The 17,407-nt window shown below is 39.3% G+C and overlaps 1 protein-coding gene across 1 annotated transcript in view; it reads left to right on the top strand.

The window, feature by feature from the left end:
* The window catches only part of LOC124284103, a 156,665-nt gene that overhangs the window by 134,074 nt on the left and 5,184 nt on the right, over nucleotides 1-17,407 (top strand). Inside the window, exons 64-70 of the mRNA XM_046720161.1 lie at nucleotides 476-637; nucleotides 2,208-2,369; nucleotides 3,131-3,292; nucleotides 3,940-4,227; nucleotides 4,906-5,019; nucleotides 6,402-6,498; nucleotides 7,613-7,803. Of these exons, the coding sequence (XP_046576117.1) occupies nucleotides 476-637; nucleotides 2,208-2,369; nucleotides 3,131-3,292; nucleotides 3,940-4,227; nucleotides 4,906-5,019; nucleotides 6,402-6,498; nucleotides 7,613-7,646 (1,019 nt within the window). The 3' untranslated portion in view covers nucleotides 7,647-7,803. The remainder of the gene's footprint in view (nucleotides 1-475; nucleotides 638-2,207; nucleotides 2,370-3,130; nucleotides 3,293-3,939; nucleotides 4,228-4,905; nucleotides 5,020-6,401; nucleotides 6,499-7,612; nucleotides 7,804-17,407) is intronic.

Below are 17,407 nucleotides of genomic sequence, written 5' to 3'. Positions count from 1 at the left end.
TGTGTTCAGCTGAATTACGATGCATTGAGTGGTGTTACGATGTGTTGAGTTGCAATGTCTTGAGCTATGTTACGATGTGTTCAGCTGAATTACGATGCATTGAGTGGTGTTACGATGTGTTGAGTTGCAATGTCTTGAGCTATGTTACGATGTGTTCAGCTGAATTACGATGCATTGAGTGGTGTTACGATGTGTTGAGTTGCAATGTCTTGAGCTATGTTACAATGTGTTCAGCTGAATTACGATGCATTGAGTGGTGTTACGATGTGTTGAGTTGCAATGTCTTGAGCTATGTTACGATGTGTTCAGCTGAATTACGATGCATTGAGTGGTGTTACGATGTGTTGAGTTGCAATGTCTTGAGCTATGTTACGATGTGTTCAGCTGAATTACGATGCATTGAGTGGTGTTATGATGTGTTCAGCTGAGTTATGATGTAATTAATTCCAGTGATGAGTATGTCATATTGTTCCAGTGGACTGCCCGATGGGCTATTTCCTGAACGAAACAACCGGAGATTGTGAGATATGCTCGGAGGGAACGTACAACAGTGCTGACAGACAGACACAATGTACAGCCTGTCCCCCAGACCACACAACAGGTGCCCCCGGAGCCGTCAACGTCTCACAGTGCTACGGTGAGATTAAACAATCAATGGTCTACAGGTGTAACAGACAGAACATAATAGGCATTCACTCTCAGACAAACTTTTTTATCATTTACATTATAATGAATTCTTCAACATGAAATTATAATAATTTGGTTTTCTCAAGTGTAAGTGTAAGATATCAAATATAACAGGTACAGATAAGCTGCGTATCTGTGTAAATTGTGCAAATATTTAGGTGAAAACTCAATTCCTATTAAGTCTATTGCATACAAGTACACTTGAATGTTTGTAAATACTCAATAAATTTGATCTTACATGCATCCACACAAAATAGATAATATAACTGAGGTATATTATATTGAGAGGTTCTACTTCAGCACATGGCAACTTGCAGTCTTTCTTATCGTTTCTCATATTACAGATCAAATATAAATAACAAACACATCAACCAACATTTAAACTTTAATTATATTTTTACAATTAAGGCCAGTCCAATTTTATTCTTGTTTTACAGATTTTTGTCCTCAGAAACCTAAAGGCAGGAGGGGAAAAAAATATCACCAATCAAAGTAATATTCCTTTTAAATACTTCAAGTATTTCACTTTTGGCAATTTATGAAGTGTATATGGGGCAACAAACAATAAAAAACATTTTTGGGTAAGTTTACATTTTTGGCCAATAAAAACATTAGTATTTTATTTTTTGAGCAGGGAAAATTATTTTTTTTTTTTTTTCTTATTCTTGAAAAAATATGACCAGCGGATCCGTAAAACAAGAAATAATATTGGTCTGGCCTAATGGAAAATGGCATAATACCCAATTGAATTTGAGTGAGGTGGGTACAATTTATTTGGTTACTCAAAGGAAAATTAGGATACCCAATTCAGATGAACACAAGCGAGTACATAACTCAATGACCCAAAACTTTATCTGTAGCTCTGATATATGTTTTTGTGAGTTCACAGTTAAAGTGACTTATACCATGAGTCATTATAAGTATCATTATACTTTGGGTCGTTTTACGTTTGTAATGTTGAAACCCTTTTGATCAGCTCTTTCATGTTGTCAACAGGATTTTGTATCATTTGAACATAATTTGAGTTTAGAAAATTATATTTCTATGCTTTTATCCGTACAGGGCTCAGTTAAAAAAGCAGTCATAAAGACAACATTATTTTAACTCCAAGACTGTGATAGTGCTGCGATCTCTTTGTGGAAAGGGTCCCTGTTTATGGTGATTGCCTAAAGACCATTCATAATTTATGGCTAGGGGGTGATGATGATTTTTAAGGGGGGGGGGGGTCACCCATTTTGTTCTGGTGAGGTAGTGGGGTCAGCAATTTTGTTCACATGTACTAGGGGAAAGGTCAGCAATTTTGTACATGACATGCAGGGTGGTCACTTACTTTGTACATAAATTTTAGGAGGAGTCATTCACATTGTACATGTTTCTCCATAAAAATCATCATCACCCCCCTAGCCAAAATTTATGAACGGTCCCTTACCTTCATTGTTATCTTAGTCATACATCATCGTCTATATCTGCATCGTCGGCTACATTGTCTACATCTACCTCTTCATCTTGCTTGTCTACAGCTGTGTGCAGTCCTGGTCATTTCTACAACTCTGGGTCTGGCCAGTGCCAACGCTGTCCCCTGGGAGAGTATCAGAATGAGATTGGACAAACATCCTGCAAGTCCTGTCCCCCAGGGCAGTCCACGGAGACAACGGGGACAATCCACGGTGAAGACTGTGCTTGTGAGTCATAGCTTCTGCCCACTTAGTCAAAATGATGGTGATACTTTCCTATTTATGCTTGAGATATTAGGACATTGCGTTGAAGGTATTTAAATTACATCAAATTGAAGCGTTGTTTGAAGAGGTTTCCAATGAAAATCACCAAAGACAACAAAAATATATCATAGAGCACTCTACCTGAAATTGTTTTCAGTCTTCTTTGTTAATTTATCTGGTGATGCTTTTGTTGACTAAAATATATATGTTTACCCAGGCAGAACCATTTAACTTGTGCCATGCCCACATGTGGGAAACTGCCACCTCTAAAAACCAGAATCTTTGAACACCATGACAACACTGTGGCAAGACTGTAATGTAACCATGACAACATGATAACATCCTGGCAACATCATGAAACCTCTTTGAAAACACCATGGCAACATCATGACTGACTGACTGACTGACTGACTGAGTTTGGTTTTACGCCGCTTTTAGCAATATTCCAGCAACATCACGGCAGGGGACACCAGAAAAGGGCTTCATATATTGTACCCATGTGGGGATTCGAACCCGGGTTTTCGGTGTGACGAGCCAACGCTTTAACCACTAGGCTACCCCGCCGCCCGGCAATATCATGAAACCTCTATGAAAGCATCATGGCAATATCATGAAAAACACCAATGACAAACACCATAGGACACCATGAAACTTTACACCATCGTTAGGTCATTGAGAATTTGATTGTAGTAAATGAAATATTCCCACATCACACTTTGTTCCAGATTTGTGTCGTCTTGGTGAGGAGTTGGGAGTAACTGCTACTTGTCAACCGTGTCCGATTGGGAGCTACCGAGAATCCTTCTTAACCGACTTTTGTCAACTATGTCCATACGGCTGGACCACGGAGAAAGAAGGATCCACCTCTAGTAGTGACTGCTCTGTTGGTGAGGAGATATTGATATCTGTATTGTTTGGGGAAATATTTCTTAATATGTGAACAAACAAACTCAACAAACAAATTATGTCATGTATAATTCAAAATAAAAGGCTATTTGTCACCATGTGCATCCTGGCTTAACCGACCGCCTCCGTGGTGTAGTGGTTATAGCGTCCGCCCGGAGAGCGGAAGGTCGCAGGTTCGATCCCCGACCGCGTCATACCAAAAGACGTTAAAATATAGTACTTGTTGGTCCCTGCCTGGCACTCGGCATTAATGGGTACAACAAGGACTGGTTGGCTCGGATTCAGTATAATGTGTCTGAGTTGGGTATTCATGCTTCACTGCGGCATGGTATCTCAGTGGGCTAGCACTATAAAACCAGCTTCAGTCTGGGCTAGTACAAGCAGCCGCACATACACATACACACGCATGCACGTCGTCATATGAGCGAAATATTCTCAAGCACGACATTAAACCAAATTTCACCTCACCTCAAGATACATATAAACTAAATATATAATATAACAAATATACCATAACAAAACAAAAGACTACATGGACACAAAGAAATATGGAATTAATAGAATTCAATGACACGTATGAATCTCCAAACCTCATTTTGAAAATCATTGGATGCAATGTTTTTTTCAGCTGAATGTTCAAGAGGCGAGTATCGCACAGAAAACAACAAGTGTCAATCATGTCCAAAGGGTACCTACCAACCGAAGCGCGGCGCCACTTCCTGTATTCCATGTGGGCCAGGTCTGACCACTCCTGGTGTAGGCGAGGTGTCTGAGGACCGATGTTACCCTGGACCAGTCAATGAGTGTGACCTGAACATTGACAACTGTGACACTAACGCCATCTGTGAGGACCTACAAAATGGATTCAACTGCACCTGTAGGAAGGGTTTCCATGGCAATGGAACCTACTGTGTTGGTAAGCAAACATGTTATATACTTGGTATAATCTTTTCTAGCATCATACAGGTTTTGAATATTTGTTTTGTTATTTGATTCACTCTGCAGAGCTCCTGATATGATTTAGCTCATGTGGGTACTGTACCGACTGTATTTTGTTGGAGTGGGTATTATGAATGTTGAGTGGGTATTTCATTTTCTGTTACCCACTGCTTTCAGATATGTGCATATTTCAGTCATTTTACTCGCCTAAGTATTATGTCATTGAGTAAGTTTACTAAGCAGGTATGTTCTGCCTCATGTCATACCTAATCAAAACCAACTTAAATATAATGGAAATGATTTCATAAACAATCGCTCATCCTATACTGACAGTACAACACTAGTCCTATACTAACAGTACAACTTGATAGCAATCTGTGTCTTTTTCATTACGCAAGCTATTTTTATAAATATATTCCGTACACATTTGTTTTAAACTTTTTGCGTATCCAACATTTTAAATGCGTAATTGGTATGCAACAAGCATTTTTCAATGCGTTAATTGGAAATTTTCTATGCAAATTTTTACCCGGATACGCAGCTTATCTGGGCCTCTGACTCTGTTTGAACAATGTTTGCATTTTGTGTTTATTACTCATTTGGCGATATTGATTAAGTGGGTGTTTCAGTTTATATGAATGTTTCTGTTGCCTAGACGACTGTGAGGGTTACTGTGGCAACCACGGAACATGCCACAAGGACAACCAGGAGGAAGTGTTCTGTACATGTAACGATGGCTACAGCGGACCACGGTGCCAGGAAACATCAGGTGAGAACAGAACTAGTTGTGTCTACATCACCATACCTAAACCCAGCATGGCTGGTTTGTTGTTAACACTGCACTCAGCAGTATTAGACCAGTGAGGCATAGGAGTCAACCAGCAAAATACAGAGATTACGTAATGAGTGTAGTAGTGAAGTAGTCAGTGCCAAAAGAAGCATTTGCATCTACATCATGTACTGAAACAGTCTGAAGTGTCCAGAATTAGTCAACCAATTGACTGACCAGTGTCTTACTGTTGTAAATAACAAGGACTTGGTTTTAAAAAAAAAGGAGAGGGAATTGTATTATTTTCTGTGATTCTCCAGAAGATGTGGAAAGGTGAAGCAACATGAGGAGTATTTACTGTGATGTTTTATATATATTTTTATAGTCATATTTGTAGAAGAAAAAAAGTAATTGTCAGTCTCATTTTAATATACAGGATAAGTAAATTATTTTAATCTTAAGGGAAAGAGGGAATGTAGTGTATTGGTGATAATAAGTTGTGTCACTAGTATTATCTGGGTGACCGGAAGCGGCATGGTCTGTATGGGGAGTCATGAATAAAGTATGGGACTGTCAAGACGTGTTTCTCATCTGTGCATGTGAGGAACCCTGCCCTGGCAAACACTACACCAGCTATATGGTGGCGGTCTGTAAATATTCGAGTCTGGATCCGACAACAGCATGAGTATCTATCAACACAACTAGGATACGATGACATGTGTCAACCAAGTCAGTGCGCCTGACCACCTGATCCCGTTAGTCGCCTCTTACGACAAACATGGGTTGCTGACGACCAATTCTAACATAGATCTTCATGGGTCTCTTCACAAGGGTACCCGTGAAGATTTGGGTTAGAATTGTCTTCGGGAACCTATGCTTGACGTAAGAGGTGACTAACAGGATTGGGAGGTCGGGCTCGCTGACTTGGTGGACACATGACATATTGCGTAGATCAATGCTCATGATGTTGATCACTGGATTGTCTGGTCCAAAATATTGCTGAGTGTGACATTAAACAACAAACAAAACTGCTTCACGAGGGTGTTTCCTCTGAAATTAACTCACACGCTGCCATATTGTTAAAAAAAGCACTAAATTCAAATCACTCACTTACTCCTGGGGTAAAATATCAGCATGGCAGCATCATATATTTGAATGAAAGCATTGTATTCAACATGATTTTACCTCTGTTGATGTTGACACATGTCATCGTATACCAATTGCATAGATCGAAGCTCATGCTGTAGATCACTGGATTGTCTTGTCCAGACTTGATTGTTTACAAAGTGCCACCATATAGCTGAAATATTGTGGCGTTAAACAATGAACAAACAAAACAATATGATTTTACCTGTGTTGACTGATTGCCTTCCTTGTTGCAGCACTGTCAGGGCTGACTGATGCCATGATTGGAGGAATAGCTGGCGCCGCAGTAGCACTGGTCATTCTGCTAGTGGGGGTGGCTGTGTGCTTCTACAGGTACAGATATGTTGTGTGTGGTACAAACGTCACTAGGGTTGGCCAGTTTGTCTGAAGTTAGCTGGGGTGGTGGGGTAGCCTAGTGGTTAAAGCATCCACTCGTCATGCCGAAGATCCGGGTTCGATTCCCCAGATGGGTACAATGTGTGAAGCCCATTTCTGGTGTCCCCAGCCGTGATATTGCTGGAATATTGCTAAAATGCGGAGTGAGTGAATGAGTGAGTGAGAGTTAATATTTAACGTCACATCGGCAATATTTCAGCCATATCGTGATGACAAAATACGGAGTAAAACCATACTCACTCACTCACTCACTCACTGAAGTTAGCCTCAGTCCTAGAATATTAAAATATTGTTTCAATTAGAATATTAATGTACTGGATTTCATTACAAACATTTGTCATCCAATCATGTCAGGGGCATTAGAGGCCTTGCGGTCTGAAATCATTATTTCTCGTGAAGAGTTGTAGTCCTTAACATTGTCAGGATCTGCTGATTATTGTTCAAATATCAGATTTGCCCACACTATGACCTTTGGCCTGTTTTTGCCATAGGTGCAATGATTTGTCACCCAGTTGTGACTGCACTGTGATTGTGTGTAGAGTTGCTTCCCTTACAAGTGGCAGGATTGAATGGTTCATTCCAGGCTTTCGATTGGAATCAAGTGTAATTGTTTTTCCATGCTGCACTCAGCAATATGGTAGCTATATGACTGTCATCTGTAAATGATGTCTATATGAGAAAGGGGCAGTGGGGTAGCCTAGTGGTTAAAGCATTCGCTTGTCATGTAGAAGACCCGGGTTCGATTCCCCACATGGCTACAATGTTTGAAGCCCATTTCTGGTGTCCCCCACCGTGATATTGCTGGAATATTGCTAAAAGTGGCTTAAAACCATACTCGCTCACTGTAGATCCAGTGATTGATGTTATGAGCACTGATTAATGATCAGGATATAATGACATGCATTACCTAAGTCAGCCGGCCTATTAGGTCAGGTTGCTGGGGACCATTTCACAAGAGGTCTGGAATAAAGCTGATGAGCTGTGTTGTTCAAGGTGGCCTTAATAGGCATAACTCACTCATTCACTCATTTCTCCATTGCCATGGTTACAGGTCACGCCGTGGCGGGCAAGGAGTTGGTCAATGACCGCATCTACCGAGACAACAAACCACCAGTCGCCTTCCAAAACAATGCTTACGAGTCTATTGACCGAACACCATCGTCGATGCTGAGGCTTGAATCAAGCTCCAACTCCTCGGACGCACAGCCATGGAAGAGAAGCGTGTTCTCCAACCCTGATGAGGTAGACTCCCAAGTAATTTTCTCATCTCACTTGTGAATGCCTGTGACACCTGACCGCCTACCTGCCTGACACCTGCAAGACACCTGCCTCACCTAACACCGTCTCTTTTGACCATTAACTGTACCATGTAACCCCACGCTGTCAGACATTGCACTTACCTTCACACTAATACTGTACTGTGAATCATGTGAATCTAGAAAGTCATATGAATCTAGAGCATATTTGAATCTGGTGAATCTAGAGATTCATATGAATCTGGTGAATCTAGATAATCATATGAATCTCAGTGAATCTAGAGAATCATTTGAATCTGGTGAATCTAGATAATCATATGAATCTTAGTGAATCTAGAGAATCATTTGAATCCAGAGAATCATTTGAATCTAGAGAATCATTTGATTCTAGTGAATCTAGAGAATCATTTGAATCTAGTGAATCTAGAGAATCATTTGAATCTAGTGAATCTAAGAAATAAAGTGACTCGAGAGAATCATTTGCATCTTGTAAATCTGGAGAATCATTTGAACCTTGGGATCTAAATGATCGTTTGAATATTTTAAATCTGGCAAATCATTTGAATCTTGTAAATCTTGAGAATCATGATCATGTGAATCTAGAGAATTGCGTGCATCACGGAACTCATATGAATTAGTGTTCCCTGCACTTTGTAGAAAATTCTACTTACTTTGCACCTTGAATCTGATGATGCTATGAGGCACTTGTTTAATACTGGTACATTTTCAAGTCCAACTATTTTCTCGTTGTCTTCAGTCTGCTATGTATAAATTATTAATACTACTATTATCTACCAGAATAATTATTTCTTCATCATCTATTGGGTCTCTAATAATTTAAGATTAAGTTTGCTGTATTTCAAATAAGCAAACCTGCACAAGAAAATAATTGGACTTGAAACATTTTGCTTGGCAGTTGCTCCCCCGTCACCATGACAACACAGTTATACCACTGATCCTAGCATGATGGTCTGTGATACACTGAGATTTACCCAGAATGCATTGAGCCTGACCTACTTCCTGTATGTGAACCGAATGCCCCTAAGACTCATTACTGTTACATTGACAGACATGTTGAAGTTTTACATGAAGGTTTTACAAGTAGGTTTTACGAGATGTGACTACGAAGGTGTACATACAATTCAGAGATGACCAAATTGTCTATGGTGATAATGTTTACTAAATACATACAGGGACCTATAGCCTGTACCTTACTGACCACAACTGCAAGCATTAATCTTGGACATCAGGGCCAGATACTATGGTTGTGACGGTAAAATACAATATTATCATGATCATATCAGTTTTGTCTTCAGGAATAAGTTAGTATATGACGCAATTCCTCTAATGTTTTCAATGATATCATTGATCTGATTTTGTGAATGGGACTGATGAATCAATATTTATGTTTTTCTGGTAGAATGAAGGGGAAGACATTGATGCAGTAGGTGCCTTTAGCATGTGATTTATGGAGCTAGAGACAGGTGAATGATATAAAATGGCCCTGAAAACTTGATTGAATTCTAAATGGCATACTTGTATACTACAATGATTACCTCAAATGTTTACAATATATGATTATTAAATTATGATATTTATCAACTGCCAGCATTACTCACATCAATTTGCTTTAACTTTCCAGTGAAATTAATGGTTAAATGACATAATCAGCATTATGGAGGACTGTAGGTTTTCAATTCTTGATATTATCTGTATGGGCTATTAAATTGTTTTGCACATATCATATTATCAGGCCAGTATATATCACAAGGGTTCCTTACCATTATATAATCATATTCATAATCATAAAGATAATAAAAAACATAGGTGTCCTTAATAGGTCATTTGGCATGTTTGTTTCAATATTGAAAAAAACATGACTTAAAATCGAAAAATTAGGCTTTATTAGTATTTTTTTGCTGAGTTATAAAAATATATGGAAAATGTATGGAACGAAATCAAATGAAATAATAACATAATGACATTTAAATTGCTCTAAACCCATCTCTTAATACATGCTGCATAATTACCAGCCTGGCCAATCAGTGAACTCACATTCCCAGCTCCCTGGGGAGAATACAACCCTGGTTCTAGAAAGGTTTCCTTTACATTACCATTTGCTGTTGGCTGACTTTGGGATGTGACGCATGGAAAGTGGGTGTTTTCAAAAGTTAACAGTTATTAAGACCACATTGTTTCGGTTTTCTTAAAGTTTTGCTTTGACTCTATTGATTACTAACATGCAGTGTTAGAATGAGTTTTATAACCGTCTCCTTGCACACTTAACCATAACCCTTCCATTACAACTGTTATCACTTATTTTGATGTTGATTCTTAGATGTATATATATTTGATATTTGTAACATTTGATGGTGAATATTTAGTTTATGAAGCGAGTTGTGTCATGTTGTACAATATCTACATCATATCACGTCGTGTCAACTGAAGTGATTACATACGAAAGGTTGTTTCAAACAAGATTAGTTGTGCTGACACACCAGTGAGCAAACTCTGAAGGAATTTTGGATTTGAACCCATATTGGATCCTGGTACATGTAAGGGCAGTAACTCTGCCTGGCATGTTTCAGTGCCATAGGCTACTGTCATTCATACCCCTCAAAATTTAGAAAACTTTTTTGTACAGGTTTCCAGTTTGATAAACGTGAATAAAGCATTATTATTTGACCAAATAAATTATACACAGTGCCAACACTGTCATCTGTGAGTGATATTACATTTCTATCTAAGAACACATAATAAAGCAATAAGACATATATATTTTACTATGCATCTTGCCATATTGCATATTGTATACACCGGTGATAGAATGCATTTGTACAATTTGCATGATATTAGCATATTGTTAATTCATTAGTATTGTCACATGACTAATATTTGCTTTCACATTTGCAGTTTATTTTACCAGCATTGCTCACACATGTAGTTAGTAACATCGATGATTTTTGTGTAATATTGATTTTCTTCTTTCCATGATGAGAAAGGTGTTTACTTTTTGTACAAACCGGTTGATTTATTTACTGTCTCATTTACCCAAGAGTTCTGACATCGCAGGCAGTTAGGGAAATACAACATATCAGGGAATAAAGCCTATTTTCACTATTGGTGGTTGTGTTGTTTGTGAATATTTCACATGATTCACAGGATAGTACTGTTTGAATATCTATGATACTGAGAACGTTTATGTATTACGAAAACATTGATTTACTGCAGGATTTGGAGGTTGACAGGAAGCCATCACCTAAATAGAAGCCACAAAATCCTTCCACATCCATAAGAAATCTCTGCTAAAAGCAGAGTTGATTGTACAATTGTGACTATATCATGAGTATATCAATTTTGTTTCAGCAGTATTACAGCTGTATGATGTTGTTTGTAAACAAGTCGAGTCTGGACTAGACAAAATGAGATTGTTTACAAAACATGTTTACATTTGAAATACACAATGCCATTTTAGAAAGTGGTCAAATGTAACATTGGTTCTATTTGGGATTACACTTTCTTAGTAAATTACAGATTCTAGTACTTTTATTGGGTTGAGTCCCATTCTGGATTCGAACCCACACCCTCAGAGTCAGGCACCTAATCGCCAGCACACAAAGTCAGACTCCCAGACCGCTCAGCCACCACGGCTTCCGCAAAAATGGAAGTCGGACAACTGGTAGTCTTGGCTGCGGACTTTGTGTACCCCTCTGATGAGTGTTAATTGGCACGGTCCCACGGCCGAGAAGCTATGAAATACACAATGCCATTTTAGAAAGTGGTCAAATGTAACATATTTGGGATTACACTTTCTTAGTAAAGTACAGATTATACATGTATTGTACATGTATAGCTTTCACACTTATACCAATATTCCCATAATAGGATCCACAATTATTTGGTATTATATACATGTCATTTAAAGTCCTAACAATACCCCAAATATATCTTTCACAATGTTCAACAATATTCCAAATACAAGTCGATAAGGCATATTTTATATTAATAATCCGAAAATCAGATTCCCAGTTAAACGATATTCAAAATATATTGTCAATTATAACAATAATCCTAACATAGCACTCCCGCTTACTAATATTCAAAATATATCATTCATACTTAAAATAGTAATCCTAAAAATATCATTCCCAGTTGCTAATATTTGAAATACATCATTCATAGTTAAAACAGTATACTAATATATCACTCCCAGTTACTAATATTTGAAATATATTCTTGATAGTTTTAATAGTAACCCAAATATATCACTTCCACTTACGGTTTAAGAGTGAGTGAGTTTAGTTTTACGCTGCACTCAGCAATATTCCAGCTATATGGTGGGGGTCTGTAAATAATCGAATCAGGACCAGACAATCCAGTGATCAACACCATGAGCATCGATCTACGCAACTGGGAACTGATGACAGGTGTCAACCAAGTCAACGAGCCTGACCACCCAATCCCGTTAGTAGCCTCTTACGACATGCATGGGTTACTGAAGTTCGATTCTAACGTGGATCTTCACAGGTTTACAAGTGTAAGAAGGGAGATTGGTAAATTATGAAAATTACAGAAAAAAATTGTATTGAACAGTACATACAATATTACAAATAAAACGTGAGAATCATTCTGATAATCACATGGAATTGCTACTAAAAGCAGAGTCTATTGTACAACATGGACTTTATGATAAGAATGGTGTATATGAATCACTAATAAATAGTGATGACACCAGGTGTCGAGAAAAAGGTGAGTACATCTTGCCTCAGTCAAGGACACCTCACAAACGCATGGTCATCAGCAGCCCATGCTTGTCGTAAGAGGTCAGGGGTGGTGGTGTAGCCTAGTGGTTAAAGTGTTCGCTCATCACGCCAAAGACCTGGGTTCAATTTCCCACATGGGTACACTGTGTGAAGCCCATTTCTGGTTTCCCCGCCATGAATATAGCTAAAAGCTGCCTAAAACTAAACTCACTCACACTCACTCACTCACTCACTCATATTCCCATTGCGTTGATCAATGCTAATGATGTCAATCACTGGATTGTCTGGTCCAGACACGAATATTTACAGACTGGCATCAGATTTCACCGGAATAATACTGAGTGCATAAACAACAAGACACGAACAAACACGTGAACAGAATGACGTTCCTTATGTATATTTCTTTAGCTGTAGCACACTACCACCAAAAATACACATACATAATTATATAACAACCTTAATGGTAAGATAAGTACATCACTCAATATGTAAATGGGGCAGGGGGGTAGCCAAGTGGTTAAATTGTCCACTCGTCACACTCAAGACCCGGGTTCGATTCCCCACATTGGTACAATGTGTGATGCCTAATTTTGGTGTCCCCCGTCGTAATATTGCTTGAATATTGCTAAAAGCGGTGTAAAACCATACTCGCTCACTCAATATGTACATTGGACACAAGACACCTGTGAAAATGAATCCAAGTACTATATTTTTCATAAATGCAAGTGACATTGACATATGAGTTACAAGTCCACATTATCCATTATTCAACAGAGTGGCTCATAAAAATATCACATTAAATGAACTTTCCTAATGTGGAGATCACTGGGTAGTATAAATTATAAACGAGCCTAAACAAGTCAGCTGGCACCATCGTTGGTAGGTTGGTTGTTGTTTAACACCGAGCTCAGCAACATTACAGTTATGTGGCAGCTGTCTGTAAATAATCGAGTCTGAACCAGACAATCCAGTGATAAACATCAGGAGCATCAATTTACGCAATTGGGATAAAATGTCATTTGTCAACCAACCTGATGTGACCACCTGATTCCGTTAGTCGTTTCCTACGAGCAGCTGAGTGAGCGAGTTTAGTTTTAGTAATATTCCAGCAATATCACGGCAGGGCACACCTGAAATAGGCTTCACACATTGTACCCATGTGTTTAATCAAACCCGGTCTTCGGCGATGATGAGCGAACGCTTTATCCACTAAGCTACCCCACCGGCCCTCGTTTCTCACGACAATCATGGGTTGCTGAAGACCAATTCCAACCTGGATCTTCACAGAAGAAAGTATCATTAATTCCACCAAATATATATACTGAGTCAAAAAAGAAACTTCACAAAATGTAATTTGAAAAATAATGAATAATTTTTCTCTGATGATACATCTATGTATCCGAAATGGGATCCCTATCTTTCGACTCTAGAAAAACGTTAGCAAAACCCACTCAAACCCATCCATTCGTCGTGCAAATGACGTTAGTGCCAAATCAGGTTTTGCACGTGCAGTCGATCACGTGATCTTCGCATCGAAGTTTTCTTCATATGCACGTGTTTGCATTGGCCTCAAGAATTGAAAAAACACTTTTAAACCACAGTTCTAACGGTACTTGAAATGCCACGATTGTCAAATGTGCAGCGTGAACGTGCCGTTGGCATGTTGCAAGCGGGAAGATCAGTTATTGACGTCGCAAGAGCAATGGGATGCAGCCGTTGTACTGTGTATGACTTGCGAGGTCGTCTACAACAAACTGGCACCACTTCTGATCGCCCAAGGTCGGGTCGATCCCACGTGTGACGTCACGAGCAGAAGACGATCAAATCGTCCTCACGTCACCTACGTGACAGATTTCTGCCGGCTACAAGAACCAGGGCTGAGATGTTTAGAGGTCGACTGTCCTCACAGACCATTCGAAATCGGTTTGCGGGCTGCCAATCTCCATTCTCGACGTCTATATCGTGGGCCAATATTGACGCCGTTTCATCAACGTCAACGTCTGCTGTGGGCCCAGCGTCACCTCCGATGGACCCAGAGACTGGAATCGAGTCGTCTTTAGCGATGAATCAGGTTTACCCTCAGATTCGCGGACGGCAGGCATAGAGTCTGGAGACGACGTCGTGAACGGTATGCCCAATGTTGTGTACAGGAAGTCGACAGATTCGGGGGTGGAAGTTGCATGGTCTGGGGTACTTTCTGTGGGAACAACCGTTCCCGACTTCTGGTCATCCGTGGAAACCTCACAGCTGCTGCTTACCGCGACCAGGTGCTCACCCCTGAACTTGTTCCTTTCATGGCGGCTCATGGCCCAGGTCTACAGTTCCAGAATGATAATGCTTGGCCACATACCGCGATGTTGACACGAAATTTCCTTCAAAACGCTGGAATCAACGTCATGGACTGGCCATCGAGGTCCCCTGACCTTAATCCAATAGAGCCGTTTGGGATGCACTTGGGAGAAGGCTTCGTGGTCTTAGGAACCAACCTCAGAATTTGCAGGAACTTGGCGCTGCCTTGCAAGAGCAATGGCGCAGAATCCCCAACCACGTGTTCACAAGCATCAGGCAGTCGATGAGGAGACGGTGTTTGGCAGTGGTGAATGCGCGGGGTGGCCATACACGATATTGAACTAAGAAATTTCGCATTTTTATTCTTGTGACTTGACATTCTGTATACCCATGTTTTGGAACGGCGGTGTCGCCTAATGGAACTGATTATGGCACTGTCAGTGTATCGAGTACATCACACAGATCTCAGCAATGAAATAATAACAATTTCACCATCTTACCATCTCTTGTTCTTTTATAGTGCCCTGAAGAAAGAATGTGAAGTTTCTTTTTTGACTCAGTATATATATATAGGAATAGTTGAACTTCAATACGGATACAATTGGGAGTATTTTGGTAGTCATTCGGCATTATACAACAAATAAGCAAACAGAATTATCTTATTCTTTGATCTTTTCATGAGTGAAATTACATGATTAAAGGATCATTACCCATATGTGTTTCAATACAATGAATATCATATTTTAAAAAATGCAAATAAAAAGAGGGAAACATGCTCGACACACTCACAGACACAGGTGTTCTGCACAGAATAGACATAAAAACACATTTTAACGTTTCATTATCTGTAGATATGCAAAATGAGTTTAGTCGATTGTTGATTGATGAAAATTATTCTCAAAGCAGTATCATTTTCATGTTCATGATTTACAAACCAGTATCCATGATTCACATTTCCGCATCAAGGTCCACAACCTCCAGCTCATACATCCATGTTTCACATATCTGCATCAAGGTCACAATCATGATTCACATATGTGCATCAAGGTCACAATCATGATTCACATATCTGCATCAAGGTCACAATCATGATTCACATATCTGGATCAAGGTCACAATCATGATTCACATATCTGCATCAAGGTCCACAACCTCCAGCTCATACCTCCGTGTTTCACATATCTGCATCAAGGTCACAATCATGATTCACATATCTGCATCAAGGTCCACAACCTCTAGCTCATACATCCATGATTCACATATCTGCATCAAGGTCACAATCATGATTCACATATCTGCAACAAGGTCCACAACCTCTAGCTCATACATCCATGATTCACATATCTGCATCAAGGTCACAATCATGATTCACATATCTACATCAAGGTCACAATCATGATTCACATATCTGCATCAAGGTCACAATCATGATTCACATATCTGCAACAAGGTCCACAACCTCTAGCTCATACATCCATGATTCACATATGTGCATCAAGGTCACAATCATGATTCACATATCTGCATCAAGGTCACAATCATGATTCACATATCTGCATCAAGGTCACAATCATGATTCACATATCTGCAACAAGGTCCACAACCTCTAGCTCATACATCCATGATTCACATATCTGCATCAAGGTCACAATCATGATTCACATATGTGCATCAAGGTCACAATCATGATTCACATATCTGCATCAAGGTCACAATCATGATTCACATATCTGGATCAAGGTCACAATCATGATTCACATATCTGCATCAAGGTCCACAACCTCTAGCTCATACATCCATGATTCACATATCTGCATCAAGGTCACAATCATGATTCACATATCTGCATCAAGGTCACAATCATGATTCACATATCTGCATCAAGGTCACAATCATGATTCACATTTCTGCAACAAGGTCCACAACCTCTAGCTCATACATCCATGATTCACATATCTGCATCAAGGTCACAATCATGATTCACATATCTGCAACAAGGTCCACAACCTCTAGCTCATACATCCATGATTCACATATCTGCATCAAGGTCACAATCATGATTCACATATCTGCATCAAGGTCACAATCATGATTCACTATCTACATCAAGGTCACAATCATGATTCACATATCTGCATCAAGGTCACAATCATGATTCACATATCTGCATCAAGGTCACAATCATGATTCACATATCTGCATCAAGGTCACAATCATGATTCACATATCTGCATCAAGGTCACAATCATCCATGATTCACATATCTGCATCAAGGTCACAATCATGATTCACATATCTGCATAGGTCTGCATCATGGTCACAATCATAATTCACATATCTGCATCAAGGTCACAATCATGATTCACATATCTGCATCAAGGTCACAATCATGATTCACATATCTGCATCAAGGTCACAATCATAATTTACACATCTGCATCAAGGTCACAATCATGATTCACATATCTGCATCATGGTCTACAACCTCCAGCTCATACATTGAGGTTCTTTAGAGAGAAAATAAGTTTAGCGTTTGAT

This window comes from Haliotis rubra, unplaced genomic scaffold (assembly GCF_003918875.1).
Source record: "Haliotis rubra isolate DU_JTF1 unplaced genomic scaffold, ASM391887v1 Scf33, whole genome shotgun sequence".
Taxonomy (NCBI): Eukaryota; Metazoa; Mollusca; class Gastropoda; order Lepetellida; family Haliotidae; genus Haliotis; species Haliotis rubra.
Note: the sequence above shows the minus strand (reverse complement) of the source record. Positions and strands in the feature narration are given on the sequence as shown.